Source organism: Phascolarctos cinereus, unplaced genomic scaffold (assembly GCF_003287225.1).
Source record: "Phascolarctos cinereus isolate Bilbo 61053 unplaced genomic scaffold, phaCin_HiC Scaffold_5;HRSCAF=322, whole genome shotgun sequence".
NCBI lineage: Eukaryota > Metazoa > Chordata > Mammalia > Diprotodontia > Phascolarctidae > Phascolarctos > Phascolarctos cinereus.
Window position 1 is genome coordinate 100,641,548 of NW_027555958.1, and position 17,315 is coordinate 100,658,862.

Below are 17,315 nucleotides of genomic sequence, written 5' to 3' on the forward strand. Positions count from 1 at the left end.
TTTGTCAAAAGAGAAACCTTAACAAGTATTTCTTTGAAATCTTAAAGCTATTCTACGCAAATGAACAGAAGCATACACAGGTCTAGTTACATATTCTCTTTTTAAATAAAGAATAAATTATGTGACTAGAAATGTTGAGAAAATGCATTAAACAGTGGCAGACATTTTTTTCTTGAGAGACAGTGTGGGGCAGCTAGGTGGCACAGTGAATAGAGCATCGACCCTGAAGTCAGAAGGACCCGAGTTCAAATCTGGCCTCAGACACATAATACTCACTAGCTATGTGACTGGGCAGGTCACTTAACCCCAATTGCCTCACAAAAAAAAAAGAGGGACCGTTTGGCCTTGTGGGTAAAGAATTGGCCTTGCATATGGAAGACTTCAATTTAAATACCATCTCTGACATACTGGCTGTGTGACCTTGGGCAGACCAGTTAATCTCTCAGTGCTTTAGGCAATTTTCTAAAACTATAATTTCCAAAGAAGATGCCGACCTACTTTGCCTCTTTTATGAATAACCTATACCCGGGGTGGGGAGCCTGGAGGCCACAGGTTCCCACCCCTAATACTTTTAAAATCACAGGTCTATTCTTTTCACTTATCTATCTATCTATCTATCTATCTATCTATCTATCTATCTATCTACCTATCTATCTGTTTACTTACTTATTTATTTATTTATGGCAATTGGGGTTAAGTGACTTGCCCAGGGTCACATAGCTAAAGTGTTTGGTCTGAGGCCAGATTTGAACTCAGGTCCTCCTAACTTCAGGGCTGGTGCTCTGTCCACTGTGACACCTAGCTGCCCCTTGGTTTATTCTTTAAATACAGAAAAGTTCCATGATTGATAAAATTGCTTATTTTTATATATAATCATGTAATATCTTCTTAAACACAACTCCATGTACAGTGAAAAAATCCTACAGTTCTATTTGTCCAACAAGATATTATAAAGAATCTCTATGTTTATAGTTTATTATGCATACCATTAGACATTTATTTTCAAGATTTTCCCCCAGTGCATATTTTTTGGTAAACTTTATGGGTAAAATATTTTGTATATGTGTGTGTGTGTGTCTGTGTAAATTTTCAGCATCTTTGCATTACAACAAATTGTAAAAGCCCAAGAATAATTTTTAATTTTTGACAGGTGAAGAAATGCTGAGTTCATGAAATTTAAAAAATTAAACATTTCTTTAGAGAAAAAAAAATAGTAGGAAGAAATGATGGCATCAAAACTGGAGGGTTCTTTTTCATTTTGTTTTGTTTTTTTGTTTTTTCTTCTCTTTTTTTAAACAGGATATAGTTGACTTTGTCTGACTATATGAACTAAAAATATATTTGGAGATCCCATTAAGATATGTTTTCACAGTTCACATATTGAATGGAAAAAAAGTGTAGAGGGATTTGTTGGCATTTAAAAACATGTAATGCTACAAGAAGATATAATCTGAGCTTTCCAAAAAAAGGTCTTTTAGCTCAAGTCTAAATATAAACACAGAAGTTCACTATCAAATGGAGCAGCAACAATAGCAGTGGTGGCTCATGAAGGTGGTGACTGACATTTTCCCTCCCTCCTGTGCCAGATTTTCTTTTCTGAGAGCCTCAGATGCCTCTTGAGTTGTTTTCCTTTTTATAGCCTTTTCACCCAGATGTCCTTCATCATGCCTGCATCTTAAGCACGTGAATTTCTAAAAAGATGAGTCTCTTCTTTTGAATGTCTTACCACCAATACCTTTTCTTTCAAATTGGCTTTTTTTGAACAGGGTCTTCCCTGTCATCACCATCTTCCTGCCATTAATCGCATCCCATCCCATCTTGCCAGGCCTATAGAACTGTTTGTGTCAAAGTTCCATGGTGCACTTTGTTTCTCACCCATTCTCTGCTTACACAGACACCTGGAACCACATTCATTGCTTATTCATTGCTATTATTCCTTATATTCATTATTCATTTTGTTCTTTTTCCTTGTGAATTCCCCCCACACACACACACACATGAACATCATACTTCTTTCTCTCTAGGGTATCTGGTTTTTAAATTTTTATGTAAACATTTCTCTACCTCCTCCTCAAATGTAAGATTAAGTCCTTTTTAGTTTAGATTGCTAGATTTTAGAATTTCCATGGGTAGAGGTCCTGTAATGCCAACATTGGTAGGAGGATGGAGCACAATAGGTCTTAGAGTTGGAAGAGGGTACAGGTGGTGCCTCCTGCACAGTATGTGGGAGATTCTCCAGGGATTCACCTTCCTTACTCAAGTTGCAGGGCACAGCAGGAAAAAGTCTATTTTTCTGAGTTGATAAAACACCTACCCCTCCCCCACCCCTACCCGGGCAGTTAAGCCCATTAACCACTTACCTACTGCACAGGTTCATAAGAAACCATTTTAAATGTTTTCCTCTAATTTTAAAAGGAAAATATAGTAGTAGTACTTTAACCCTATTGTGCTCTATTCTCCTACCAATCTAAACTAGACTATCAGTTCTAAATTTATGATTTTCTAAGGTTTTCGAAAATGTGGTTTTCTAAAAATGCTCTAAATCCCAGTAGAATGTGAGTTCCTTAAGGGCAGAGACCATGTTAGTTGCCTATTTGTATCCCAGCCTTTAGTACAGGATCTGGCCAATAGCAAATAATAAATGTGTGTTGACAACTTTTTCCTGTGTCCAGTCTCTCCCCTCCAAAAATCCTCAGCCTGTTGGAGCTTTCCACAATTTAGCTCCCACCTACCCTTTTTTATTTCATAAAATGATGCTCATTCTGTTTCAGAAAAAGTGACCTGCTAGCTATTCTGTCTGTAAGTCATTCCACCTCCCAACTCTCGGTCATTGTCTATAATTCAGCCTTTTCAAATTCCTGGCTTCCTTTAAAACATAGCTTAAGTATAACATCCACAATGGGATCTTTTTTGATACCCTGAGTTACTAATATTATTGAATTTGAAATTTTCTTATATTATTTTTTATTTACTTACTTGTAAATATGCTACAATCCCCTAGGAGAAAGTAAGCCCTCTAAGATTAGAGAGAATTTAGTTTTTTTTCTGTGTTCCCTGTCTGGCATTGTGACTTACACATACATATTAAGTGCCTAAGAAGAGTTTTGAATTGAATTAAACTTAATCTTCATTTATTGTGATTTCTAGCTTTTAGAGAATGTCTTAAAATATAGTAATACCATCATAGATGAAGTAATTTGTCATAAGCTTGACACATTACAGGAAGGTTCAAAGTCAGTGTATATTTATCACATAATATAATTGATGAAATTAATGCATATTAATTGCATAATAATATAATTGATGAAAACCCTTTGAGGTTACTCTTCCTTTACTTTCAAGGAAATTGCAAGAAAAATGAATAAGGAGAAAGAACAATTGTTTCCTGTAGATATTTATTATGATGATGTTTTCCATGCTGTCAGCTCTTAGTGGCCTCTGATATATCTAATGAGTATCATTATCCTTCTTTTTCAGATGAGCAAGAGATAGTGCAAAAACGGACTTTTACAAAATGGATCAACTCTCATCTGGCTAAGGTACTAAATACTATTGTATTTTAATTATACTTGGTGCGTGATATGAAGAAAGTGTTATTGTTACTTACTCAATGAAATTCATGGTTTAGTCCAGGTCTATGAAACAGTGCAACCTATTGGTCAGCAACCAACTGGTCAACAAAGAATAAGGATAGTTTCTTTGTTGTCAACTTTGTAAATCCTTGTCCTATATTTCAACATAGGATCTTTTCTAAATTATGTGTTTATTAGACATAGATTTACTAGTGGGAATATTTTTTTTCTGTCATTGAAACTCCCAAAGGATACATAGAGCTCCATAAGAATATTTCAATTCATCTGGATAGTTGTAAAAACATCATAAAAGTGTTACAGAAGAGTTACACCTTAGCACCATGATCCTTTGGTCCAAATCATTCTCACAATGGAGCTTCAGGCATTCTGACCTCATTGAGCTTTTAGTAACTCCACACATACGTTGTAACCTGTTTTTCATGTATGTTGTACTACATGGTTAATCATGATCCATTCAGAGAAAATCCAGGTCAGTACAAATCATCAGTGCAAGTAATGAATGCCCTTAGCATTATCCAGATTCACACTGCATATGTTTATTGGGCTTGAACCAATGACCATATTTTATACAATACTTTGAAGAGTGTTAATGGGGAGTGATTTGGGGTGTGGGGGGGGGGGGGAAGAGGGGATTGTTGGTCATTTTTCTAACTATTTGGGACTTAAAACAAAAATTACCTCAGAAGTTTTTGTATTTCATTTAGAAAAACAAATACAGACTTCAAGAGAACCTCTGAATTCATCCTGTCAGGATCTTTGGGTTGAGGCTATCTTCCCTACACTGACAGGATCAATCACTTGAGGTACCACTAAAAATAGTTTCTGAATTGATGATGGGGGGCTGAGGGGAGGAGACTTCACATAATGCCTCAAAATCCATTCTTTTCCTTCTCATTGTCATTTTCTCCTTTTGTATTTTTTTAGACAAGCAAAGGGAGAAAGGGAGAAAATAGTGTAAAATAAAGATCCCTCTTCTCCATGTGGCCATGGTGGTTGCTTGGTGTCCAGACTAACAAACAAATTCTGCAGCTTTGGAAATACTTCTTGATTGGGGTGGGTAGGAGAGAGGCAGGGCTTGGTGCAGAGCTTCCTTGAGCCTATCTTGGCAGGTTTCAAGGCTGAGGATCATTTGTATGGGATGTTGATAAATCTGATGTATCCAAGTACCTAATGCCTAAGTGAGGATAATCTGCTTGCATGTATGCAAATGCCTTTGCATTTAATGTGGGGGTGAATTTTCTTTTAAAAAGCATTAAAGTTTTCACTATATTTTCACTCAATTAGAGGCATAGGAGGTAGAGAAGAGTTTTGCTGATTGAGAAAAAAGTTATTAAAAAACAAAAATGTGAAATGGTATCGAGTCATTATACTTTCATACTTTTCAAATTGACAATGAAAATGCAATGAAAAATGGCAGAGTTCCCCATTTGTAGGACATATAGGGCAGATTTATCAATACTTCCTCCTAGTCTTATTAGCAGGTAAATATTTCATGAACTCCAGATGAAATATAATCTGTCTTCTTGATTGGATTGCAGTATAGTTGCTGCTTATGATTCAGCAAGTTGTATCAGGCATGAAATGACCTTCAACACCCTTGAAATGGTAACTCATTAGTAGAAAATTTTTTAAATTGTATTTAAGACTACATTTTAGTTTAAGACGTGTAAATGTTTTTAGGGGCTTGTATTCTTCTATTCCTAAAATACTGAAACATGGTACTAAATATTTCTAAGATGTTTATTTTTATTAAAAATATTTATTTTGATTTGTAGTGTAACAATAACTTTATTCTATTTCATGTTATATTAACCCATTGTGCGTTGATTGCCTGTTTTGATAAATGAAAATACTGTTTGGAAATTGCATTGGACTTGGAAGCAAGAGAAAGCTAGGCTGAAATTCCATCTCTGACACTGAGTGATCATTGGCAAATTGCTTGATTTCTCTCAGCCTCAATTTTCCTTACCTACAGAATGAAGTTAATAATAATAATTGTAGTATTCACCTCAGAGGGTTTTGAAAATTAAATAAAATAATGTCTTAAAGTTCTTTGCAAACCTTAAGGAGCTAAAGAATGTCTATCACAACAACTAGTGCTACATCTGCTGCTACTACTCTATGATAAATGCTGTTTTTCTCACTGCCCCAAGAACATTACATGTTCATTCCTGGTCATGTTGTTCTCCATCTTCTGACTGGGATGTTCTCTGTTCTTCAGAATAAAATCTTACTTATCTTTTAAAGCTAACACAAGCTGTGTTTCTACCCTGAACTCTTTCATAACCAAAAGAGAACTGATTATGTAGTTGGAGGACCTGAGTTCTGATCCTGCCAATTGAACTCATTACCTAGATTTTAGTTTGCTCAACTACACAATGAGGGAGTTAGACCAAACAGCCTCTAAGGTCTCTTCCAAATCTAGATCTATGAATCTAACACATTCATTTATATTCCTATCCTTTAAATCAGTCATTCACTCAAGAATTATTTTTTGAGTCATAGTTTTCCTGTATTAGATACTTGTGGGGAATACTAAGAACTCCCCTACAATGTAGTTCTATACCACATGGATGAGTATTTCATCCTATGTTGTCTTGTATTTTTCATTGTAGTTTTTTGTGTGTTAGTTTGGTGTCTCCAACTAGATCACAAGCTTCTTAGAATCAGTCATTCAACAAACAAATGTCTATTAAGTGCCTACTACATGCCAGGCACTGTGCTAAATTTTGGGGATATAAAGTAAGGCAAAAACTTAGTCTTTGGTCTCAAGAGAGTCTTTATAGCACCTAGTACAATTTTTTACAGAGAGGTAGCTCAAAAATACTTTTTAAATAAAAAAATACACATCAATTGAATACTATCTTGCTCTTATTTTTAAAAAAAAAAAGATCAGTGCAAGTAAGGTATATGGCCTGTGTAAGCTATTGTCATTTTAAGCATATGTCACTAATCTGATTCCCAAATTAGCCTTAGATTTAAACTAGTGTCTGAATATTTATCTAGTATCTATCACAACTAGCCAATCAAGGTATCATTATTACTAATTTTATCTGGCTAGCAAAGTAGCAATGTAATCATAGAATCATAGAAGGCATGTAATTCCTTGCCTCCAAGATAAACTCCACATGAACTGTCTCTGACATGCACTTTGTTCAGATTTTTCTTAAACATCTCTCAGGAAGCAGAAAGAACATAATTTTATGGTCTTCTGCAGGATTAGTTTACTATGTCACTATCGAATTGATCTATAGTATAGGTATTCCTGGCTATAAAAAGTTAGAATTTTAAGGTAATTTATGTATAGCTTAAGGAAGATATTGATTGAGGGAATACATTTTCATCATTGTAAGATGAGAAGCATAAAAGAAACTTTGAATAAGGATGTGGAGCAAAAAATAGAAAATCCAAAAATTTCAATCTTTAAATATTCATGTATTTCAGTATAAAATACTGAAACGCTGAGATGTGAATTGTGACTATCTGGGATTTTATACTTCATAATGACAAATTTCCATCAAGTCCCACCACCATGCACTGCAACCAGAGTGGTTAAGCTGCTGTTTACAGTGGTCAATCTGGGATATGTAAGGGTTGCTGTGAGAGTTTAACATATGTTACATTATCAATAGGAAAGCCAGTGGTCAGGGAGGGAAGCAGCAAAAGAAAGGAGCAGAGGAAAAACACAATCCATGTGTGAAATAAGATGACATGTTGAGAAGTAGACACAAGAGGGGACAAACAGTAGGAGAAGTGGAACAGTAAAGCCAAGAGTAAAAAACCGGGAAGAAACCAGAAACTGGATTGGCCATGGTGGACTTAAGGTGTTATTTAAAAGGCGTGTTTGCCAACAGCCTTCTTTTGATCATGAATGAGATGCTTTCGTTTTTGTTATACCCTAAAGCAGACTCTACATTGAAAACTGGGAAGCAGAAATCAGCTCTATCCATACTATGCCATACTGGAGTCCAAAGTTTTAGCTTAATGAGGTGCTATTGTAAATGTTACCCTTCTGTACCTGAATATTCTAATCAATACAAGAATATGTAAGCTCCTTGGAGCAGATACTAGTATGTGTGTATGTGTGTGTGTGTGTGAGAGACAAAGAGAGAGAGAGAGAGAGAGAGAGAGAGAGAGAGAGAGAGAGAGAGAGAGAGAGAGAGAGAGAGAGAGAGGTGTATGTGGTATATATGTGTGATTTCATTTTGTATCATATGTACTTTATCTAGTACCTTTTATATAGTAGATACTGAATTTTGGTTTGGTTTGCTTTTTGGTTTGAAAGAGAGAAGGGAGGGTCCAAATGGAAGACAATATGACTCCATACCACTACTTTAGATGTATTTTGCCTCACCTAGAAATGGTGAGTGTGGATCCAGGTTGATCAGACACAGAACAAAAGTGAATTGTTGTTTGAGTTCAACATATATGTATATGCTCAGTCATAAAAGTCACTGCAGGAGGAAAATCTATGGGGGAAAAAGTACATTAGGGGAAGAATTAATGGGTAGTAATAGCACTACAAAAAAGAAAAAGAAAAAAGAAAGAATTCCAGTGAAGCATTAAAAAATATAGCAGAACCAAGTAGTTCGGAAGGGGACACAGACAAACAGAGGACTTTTGTTCCCATCATGTTAAATTTAATATACACTTAAAACTAAGTATCAAATTCACAGTTACATGTAAAATCCTCTTTTCTGTTCATCTTTGTGTTTTAAAATATGCATGTTTATGTTTGTGGAGTTCATAATAAAACAGAAAATTGAATCAAAAAAGCAAAGCAAAGACTTAATTGTCAGTGTTAACCTGTAACTTAAGAAATTTTTGTGGGATTCAGCTTCATAGGTAACTTCCAGTTGAGCATGACACTAACTTCTCTTCCACCCTTTTATAGGCTATATTATGCTTTAGTAACTATATCTCTTCCCAGCCAAATTCATGCCTTTCTAGTCTGAAAAGAAATGTTGGTCCCAGAATTAGGTTAAGACAGCTCTGAGAATTCTGGTCGGGGTCTTGGGAATATATGAATATGCTATATAGAAAAGACAATCATCTCTTAGTCTAGAGAGTAATGGGAAATATCATTCGTGAAATACTGGAAGACTGCTAGAGCATTGAAAAATCTTGAATAGTATCATGGTGGATTTGAGCTGCATCCAAGGTCTGGCTTGTAACTTTCTACTCAAGTTTCTTCCTTATTTGGACCAAATTTAAGTTCCCTAGAGATACAATATAATAAAAATATTAAACCTACAGAAAGTCAGGGATTAACAGAACAAAGTATCTACCATATACTGTAGTTGTATTTAACCCTCCAAAGCTATGGCAGTTATGTTATTATTTCCTTCCTGTTTCTCCATGAATAACTCTAAGGCCTCCACAGGAAGTAGAGATTGCTAAATGAACCCCCAGATACAGGCTGCTATTCAGAATCACAGAGGTCAAAGTTCTAGGGTCCAGTTCCATAGTACAGATACCAGACTAAGATCTGTGTCCCCTGAAAAATGTTGACTACACAGTTACATAATTTGAGTCCAAGCATATGTTAGTAAAATATCTCAAAACCCTAATACTAATTGATGAGAACTGGAAAAACATTATTTTAATGTTGGAGACTGGAATATTCTACTAGAAATGAAAATACTGTATATAATAAAGTGACATGGATACCAGCAAAACATGTCCCCTAAAATGTAGCTGTTGTAGAGGCCACATCAGTATACCCTTAAGATTACTAGGAATAGAAAGTAGTATATCATGTTCATCATGAGCATTTCATGCTGAATCTCATTATGACTCTTCAGAGCTTATGTTTCATGGGTCAAAAACCCTAGCCAGAGAGGGGCAACCCATCAGTTGGTACCACCACCTATCAACATATATGCAAATTTATCTGTCTCCTTTCTCTCTACATCACCTCCCTCTGAATTAAAGTCTAGGATGTTCAGGTAAAGTTGTATAAACACAAACTTTGATGGGGATAGGAATTACTGTTGTGATGGCTGATCAGATACACACACACACACACATACACACACACACACTGGCCATGGGGACTGTGGCTATCATCTTGCACTCTGAGACACAGAAAAAGTATACAATCAAGAAAACTCAAAAATAGGTCTTAAAAACACTAAATCTGTCACTATTTAAGCTTTGGGGAAGTTAGTAGAAGTTGTAAGTTCTTGTGTTCCATTGATAGCTGATGAGATGTCTTATCCCCTCTAAATGGGGCCTGTAGGCCTCAAAGAAAATAATTCCTTTGTTACAAGGAGCTCTTTCTCCCCAGTGACATTATTTTGCTCTGTTGGTTTTGATTTATATGAAAAAATAGGCCTAGAGCTGCAGTAGTTTGGAAAAACCACCAGCTTGAGAAAGGATGACCCTGATAATGGAAATCAGTGCATCAATCTATGGCAAAGATATTGATTGTGCAAGTGACAGTATCACAGATTCTATGAATTCTAGTCAAAACTTCTTGAGATTCAAGGGAGCCTCTGCCTCTGGGGCTCAATGAAAAACCTTCTGATATTTGAGTTGATCTGCCAGGGTTGTCATTATTGTAGAGAATCACTAAATAAAATAGCATCACCATCCCAGGAGCCCTAGGGAGCATGACTAATCCTTCATAATATTGGGGGTACCCAATTGGAAGCCGGTTTCTACTTTATGTAACTCCATTTTTGTCCCTTAACGACATAAACAACATCCTAAGAACTACATTGCATATTTATTTTTAAAGCTGGCACTTTTTGAGTTTGACAAATGGCATATGCTGACATTACAGCTTGAGGACTATGCAGACCATTTGGTCATGCTGGGAAAGATTTTTAGAGTAAATCAAGATGTCACTAATGTGCAACACCAATTTTCAGCTCAGCAGGTTTTGAAAAACGTGGTTCATAAATTTCGGGAATGCTGCAAGGGCAAATAACATGATGTATATTAATACTGTGAAACCAAATTTAGAACTCTGTCTTTCAAACACCTCCATTCTGAATCCTTATCATATTGTAGGTCCCCTATAATTCTAGCTTGCTGAATATTGCCACTAGTCCTATTGCAGAGGGGGTGGTTGCAGAAGATAATAGCAGTCTTGATGAAATAGTCATAACACAGATAGTAAAATGGAATTTGTGCATATGTACAATATATTTATAGCAGATCTCTTTGTTATAACAAAGAACTGGGAGATAAGAAGGTAACCATCAGTTGGGGAATGGAATACTATTGTGTTGTAAGAAATGATGAAAAGAATGGTTTCAGAGAAACCTGGGAAGATTTATATAAACTGATGCAGAGTAAAAATGAGAAAAAGGGAAACAATTTAAACAATAATAACAATATTGTAAAGAAGTATTTTAAAAATACAAGTACTCTGATCAAACCAATTACCAACCACCATTCCAGAGGACCACATATAAATAATGCTTTATTCCTCCTAACAGAGATAGACTCAAATTGCAGAATGCGACATAGATTTTTCAGACATACCCATTTGTATTTCTTAAATGTGAATATTTCTTGCAAAGGTTCTGTTTTTGTTTCTTGCTGAATTTGGGGGTAGAGTAGAAAGGGAGAGGGGATCTAGGAATGGGGTTGCCCTCCTCAATAAAGAAAAGTTGCAGAAAGATGTTTTTTGAAATGAACAGAAGAGTATATTGCTGCATAGTTGAGATTATTTTTTGATCTGCCTAATTTGTACAATCATATTAAGTCATTTCTGTTCTGAGAGGAAGAAAAGAAAAAGGTCCTAGTTTAAGCTTAAAACTCTAATTGTGTATCTCATTATAAATTTGACAATATTCATTTAAAATATTTTTCATAATCAGTGTTCTGTGGGAGGACTTTGTCATTTATTTTGACCTTTTCACCAACAGAAGTAATAATAGTCAATAATAATAGCAACTCTCTAAGGTTTGCAAAGTATTTCCAAGTGTTATTTTATCCTCACAATCCCCTGGAAATAGGTGCTATTATTATCCCCATTTTAGAGATAAAGAAATTGAAGGAGATAGAGGTTAAGGAATTTTCCCAGGGTCACATAGCTAGTAGGTGTTTGAGGTTGATTTTAAACTCAGGTCTTCCTGATTCCAGTTCCAATTGTACTACTAGGTGTCTCTATACAAAAACATGAAAATTAAATAAAATGTGAACATTATTTAGTTCTTTTCAAGGGAATGGTGCCATTTTGAATATTTCCAAATTTTCTGCAGTTTATGCCTATGATGACAGTTTTCTTTCTTTCCCCCAGAACATTTCCTGTATTGGTGGATATAGGAACCATCTCAGAACCTTGACTCTGCTGCACTAATTTAAGGCTATTTTATGCCCTTGGTCACTGATCTTGGTATCTTGACTAGTTCTATGCATATAAACTTAGGCTAACAATACTACGTAAGAAGCAGTTGTATGAACACAGTAGAAAAGGCATATCTTCTGAATGAGGTCAAAAGCAGAACTCAAATACCCATGATATTTGGAAGGCACAGTCTAGCCAATAGACCTCATGGAGAGATGATTCCTTTGGAAAGCAAGTTCTTCAAAAAAAAAAACATGCATTCTCTATCCTTTGTGTCATTGTTCTGAAGTAATTCTCTCAATTAGATTAAGAAGAAATTAATATCTATATCTGAAATTTATATGGCACTTGAAGGTTTGTAAAACATTTTACATATATATCTCATTTGATTGAGATTATATCTAGTCCTAAGAGAGTCTTGCTACTTCCGGGTGTTTAGTACTGGAACTCTGAACATACTAATGCGAAGAGAGCTAAACTATGGAGGGCTAGAATGGATTTATCTGTGTCTTATCTGTGACCTGGGGCACATATAATGCTAAGCAGTCAATGGTCCTGCTAACTAGGCAGATTCAGAACCTTAGACAGCTCCTACATGCATAACCAGTAATGCAAAGCATAAAATTATGATCTGACTCTTAGAGTATGGGGGGGAGGAGAAAGGGAGGGGGAAACAATACTTTCTGTAGTAAGTATAATTTTACTTTCTGCAAGGGAAGGTAATTTACATTCATGTGCTGTGTTTCAATTTGTTTGATCAGATTTTTCCCTGGGTACTGGTAATTTTTAGGAGAGTGAGTAGGGGTTAATAGAAGGTTCAAGAGTTAGATCATTGGATCTCCTACTGTTGAGTAGATATTTAATTTTATGATTTATGATTTTATAATTAATATTATGGAAAAAAGTTGAAATGAAAGAAAAAATTGAAATTGAAAAGTGGAAAGGGGGGGAGAATTGAAATGAAAGAAACCTTAGGAAGTGCTGTTTAATATTTATCTTAGGAAATTTGTAGTAAATTAATTTTTAGTAGTTCTCTTCAATTGCAAAGTTGTTTTAACAAATTATCTTCTGCTAAATAACAAAATAAACTCTAACTTTTACCAATGACATTATATTACATTGTAATACTTCTGTATTATAAATATTATGACAACAGTGAGATGAGACAGAGTGGAAAAGGATAGCACAATCTGTTCTCAGAAAAAGCCCTTATAAAAGTAAAAATGCTTACAAAAGCAGAAAGATATAATCAAGCCCTCCATTTTTTAGTTTTCCCAGATGTGAATTTTCCAAAATTGGTGTAATTATCTGGGTTTTTTTAGTTTTGTTTTGCTTTCAAAGCAAAGCATTCATACTTCCAAAATATGTAAAACATTACAAATTAAAATATATACTCTAGTGTATTTATCTGCAGAAAGAATAGTATTTGTTTATTTAATGCACCTGATAATTCTTTCTAGAAATTAAGAGGTTTATCCTTAGTATAAAACCTATAATTTTCTGAATACAAAAGAAATTTAGACATATTAAACTTTTAATTCCCAAATTTTAAAGATGCCTGTTGTGGTGGCACATATACCTGTAATCCAAAGTACTGCAGGTGGCTGAACTTTGGAATTCTGAACTGCTGTGGGCTAATCTGATCATATATCTGTGCTATTTAGAATTAATATGGCAAAGGGGGGGGGCAACTACCAAGATGCCTAAGTCAGAGCAAACTGGTCTACCCTGGAAATAGTACAGTTTAAGGCTCCCATATTGATTAGACTGATTACATTGATTAGAAGTGTAGACCAAACTTATGAATAGCCCATGGTATTCATAGCCTAGGTGAGATAGGGAGACTCAGTCTTTAATCTTAATGTAATAAAAGAAGATGTGGTACTTTTAATTAACTCTAGATTGATAATAAGATAGAATTGTTGACTTTAAGGGTAATGATTCATTTTCAGTTGGCCACTGATAAGCTATCTGAAAGATATTCCTAGGTTGAATTTAAGCTTAATATTTTCCCTTGTCTGTTCTTATTCACTAGGTTGTCAACCACACAAATCAATACATTAAGTGCCCATAAGTGCTTTTATTTTTCTGCTCCTGAAATGAATGCCTGAAGGGAACATAGCCTTTCTTTCTTTTTTTTTCTTTTAGGCAATTGGGGTTAAGTGACTTGCCCAGGGTCACACAGCTAGTAAGCCTCTAGTATTTGCTCTGAGGCCGGATTTGAACTCAGGTTCTCCTGACTTCAGGGCTGTTGCTCTATCCACTGCACCACCTAGCTGCCCCAAAGATATCATTCTTTTCCTTTATTCTTTTTTTTTTTTGGCAGTTGGGGTTAAGTGACTTGCCCAGGGTCACATGGTTAGTAAGTGTCAAGTATTTGGTCTGAGGCCAGACTTGAACTCAGGTCCTCCTGCATTCAGGGACAGTTCTCTATCCCCTGAGACACCTACCTGCCCCAACATAGCCTTTCCCTTTCATGAATGGAGGTAGTATTTCCAGAATGTATGTCTCCAAGTGATTATTCATAGGAAAGCATGTAGTGTTCCACTATGATAACTCTAAATACACTATTCTTAGCTCTTTGAACATAGGCTGCCTAGACAAACTTTGTGGATCTTAGGCATAAGGCTCTAAGAATTGGGAATGGTGGGAGATCAAGGGGTCTGTGCATTTTTTTAAATGAAGTTGATATTTAAAATGATTACCATTAGGTTCATTTAGATTTAGATATCAAGGCTGATACTATAAGCAAATTGGGAGAACAAGGAATAGTTTTCATATCAGATCTGTAGAGAACAGAAAAATTAATGACCAAACAGGAGATAGAGAACATTATGAAAAGCAAAATAGATAATTTTGATTACATTAAATTGAAAAGTTTTTTCCCAAGCAAAACCAATGCAACTAAGATTAGAAGGAAGGTAGAAAATTGGGAAAGAATTTTTACAACCAGTCTCTCTGATAAGGGCCTCATTTCTAAAATATATGGAGAATTAAGACAAATTTATAAGACTACAAGCCATTCCCCAATTGAGAAATGGTCAAAGGATATGAACAGACAGTTCTCAGATGAAGAAATTAAAGCCATCTATAGTCATATGAAAAAATGCTCTAAATCATTATTGATTAGAGAAACACAAATCAAAACAACTCTGAGGTACCACATCACACCTATCAGATTGGCCAACATGACAAAACAGGAAAATGATAAATGCTGGAGAAGATGTGGGAAAATTGAAACACTAATGCATTGTTGGTGGAGTTGTGAAATGATCCCACCATTTTGGAGAACAATTTGGAACTGTGCCCAAAGGGCTATAAAAATGTGCATATCCTTCGACCTAGCAATAGCACTTCTAGGGCTATATCCCAAAGAGATCATACAGATGGGAAAAGGGCCCACAAGTACAAAAATATTCATAGCAGCTCTTTTTGTGGTGGCAAAGAATTGGAAAATGAGAGGATGCCCATCAATTGGGGAATGGCTGAGCAAGTTGTGATATATGAATGTAATGGAATACTATTGTGCTATAAGAAATGATGAACAGGTTGACTTCAGAAAAACCTGGAAAGACTTATGTGGTCTGATGCTGAGTGAAGTGAGCAGAACCAAGAAAACTTTGTACACAATAACAGCCATGTTGTGTGATGACTAATACTGATAAACTTAACCCTTCTCAGCAATACAAGGATCTAAGACATCCCCAGAGGCCTCGTGATGGAAAATGCTATCCACATCCAAAGAAAGAACTATGGAAGTTAAATTGCTCTCATTTTTTTTCTCTTCTGTTGAGTTTTGTTTCCTGTTTCTAATGGTTCCTCCTACTGGTTTTAATTTTTACTTACAACTTCACTAACGTGAAAATATGTTTAATAGGAATGTAAATGTATAGCCTATATGAGATTGTGTGCCATCTTGGGGAGGGTGGTGGGGAGGAAGAGGGAGAAAAATTTTAAACTCGAAAGCATATGGAGGTGATTGTTGATAAATCAAAATAAATTAATAAAATTTTTAAAAATGGCAAAAAAAAATGATTACCATTAGTCCTCATGAACTTTAGCTCTCTAAATAAAACAAGATTCTAGTTGGGAACAAGATCTGAGTTTTAAAGCAGTGAAATAGTTGTCTCATTTGTTGGGAAAAAACTAATTCTTATCACTGCTTAGTAGATTTTGCTATATGACATCATCACATAAGTCAATTTCTCCCTTTTCTTCTTCTTCTTGTTCTTGTTGTTGTTGTTGTTGTTCTTCTTCTTCTTCTTCTTCTTGTTCTTGTTCTTCTTGTTCTTCTTCTTCTTCTTCTTGTTCTTGTTTTTCTTGTTCTTCTTCTTCTTCTTGTTCTTCTTCTTCTTGTTCTTGTTCTTGTTCTTGTTCTTCTTCTTCTTCTTCTTCTTCTTCTTCTTCTTCTTCTTCTGCTTCTGCTTCTGCTTCTGCTTCTGCTTCTGCTTCTGCTTCTTATTATAAAAGGTATACTGGATGCAGACTGGTTTGCAATCCAAAAGACCTGGTTTCAAATCCTGACTTTGACACACATTAGCTTAGTAGTCCTTGAGAAGTCATTTAACTGCTACAGGCTCTTGTCAATCTCATTTATAAATTGCAGGAAAGGTGCCAACTTGCATTGGTAGAGAAAGTTTTCTCACTTAGAAAATTTTTATACCTGAGAAATCACCATCCTTATATCTATAAATTTAACAACATAAAAATAATAAAACAAACAGAAGTAAAATCTTACCTCTACCCCCAACCCTCAAGTTTTAAATGGTGAAACCAAGTGAATTAATAAATAAGCAAAAAATGTGTTTGTTCTGAGTCTGTTTTCAGGCGTTTCTAAAGTTTTGTTCCATTTGGCCTTATTTTTCTTGTTTATTTCTTTTCTTCTTTTTAAATAAATATGTATACGGTTTTGGTTTTGCTGATTTCCTTTATTCATTTTTGTCAAAATACTTATATTTTTATGTGTTTTAATTTTTATACCCTTATTCTATCATATTAATATGCTGCCATAATTTACTCACCTATTCTCTAATAACTTGGCATATAGATTCTTTTGAAAATTATTTTCTATTGCAAACTGAGTAAAAATAAATATTTTCAAATAGTAGAGATTTTTTTATTTTTTACTTCTAATTGAGATAGAGCCTTAGCAAAGGAATTCCTGACCAAAAGATAGGGTCAGTTTTGCGACTCTTACTGTATATTACAATATAATTCTCTTTAAAAATTTTTACCCTTGAAAAATCATACCCTAAACATATTAGAGTTCCCATTTGTCAACAATTTTGCCAGCTTTGGATTTCATCATCCTCCCTCCTCATATTTTTGCTGTACTAGTATATGTAATTTCGTCTTGACAAATTCCAAAGATAATTGTGGAATTTGAGCATATTTTCTCATGGTTATTGTTTGTTTTATTA

General features: G+C 35.0%; 1 protein-coding gene across 1 annotated transcript in view; it reads left to right on the forward strand.

Annotated features, from left to right (window-relative positions):
• The window catches only part of SYNE1 (spectrin repeat containing nuclear envelope protein 1), a 560,807-nt gene that overhangs the window by 101,661 nt on the left and 441,831 nt on the right, over positions 1–17,315 (forward strand). The window contains 1 exon segment of the mRNA XM_078155071.1: positions 3,478–3,539. Within this exon segment, the coding sequence (XP_078011197.1) occupies positions 3,478–3,539 (62 nt within the window).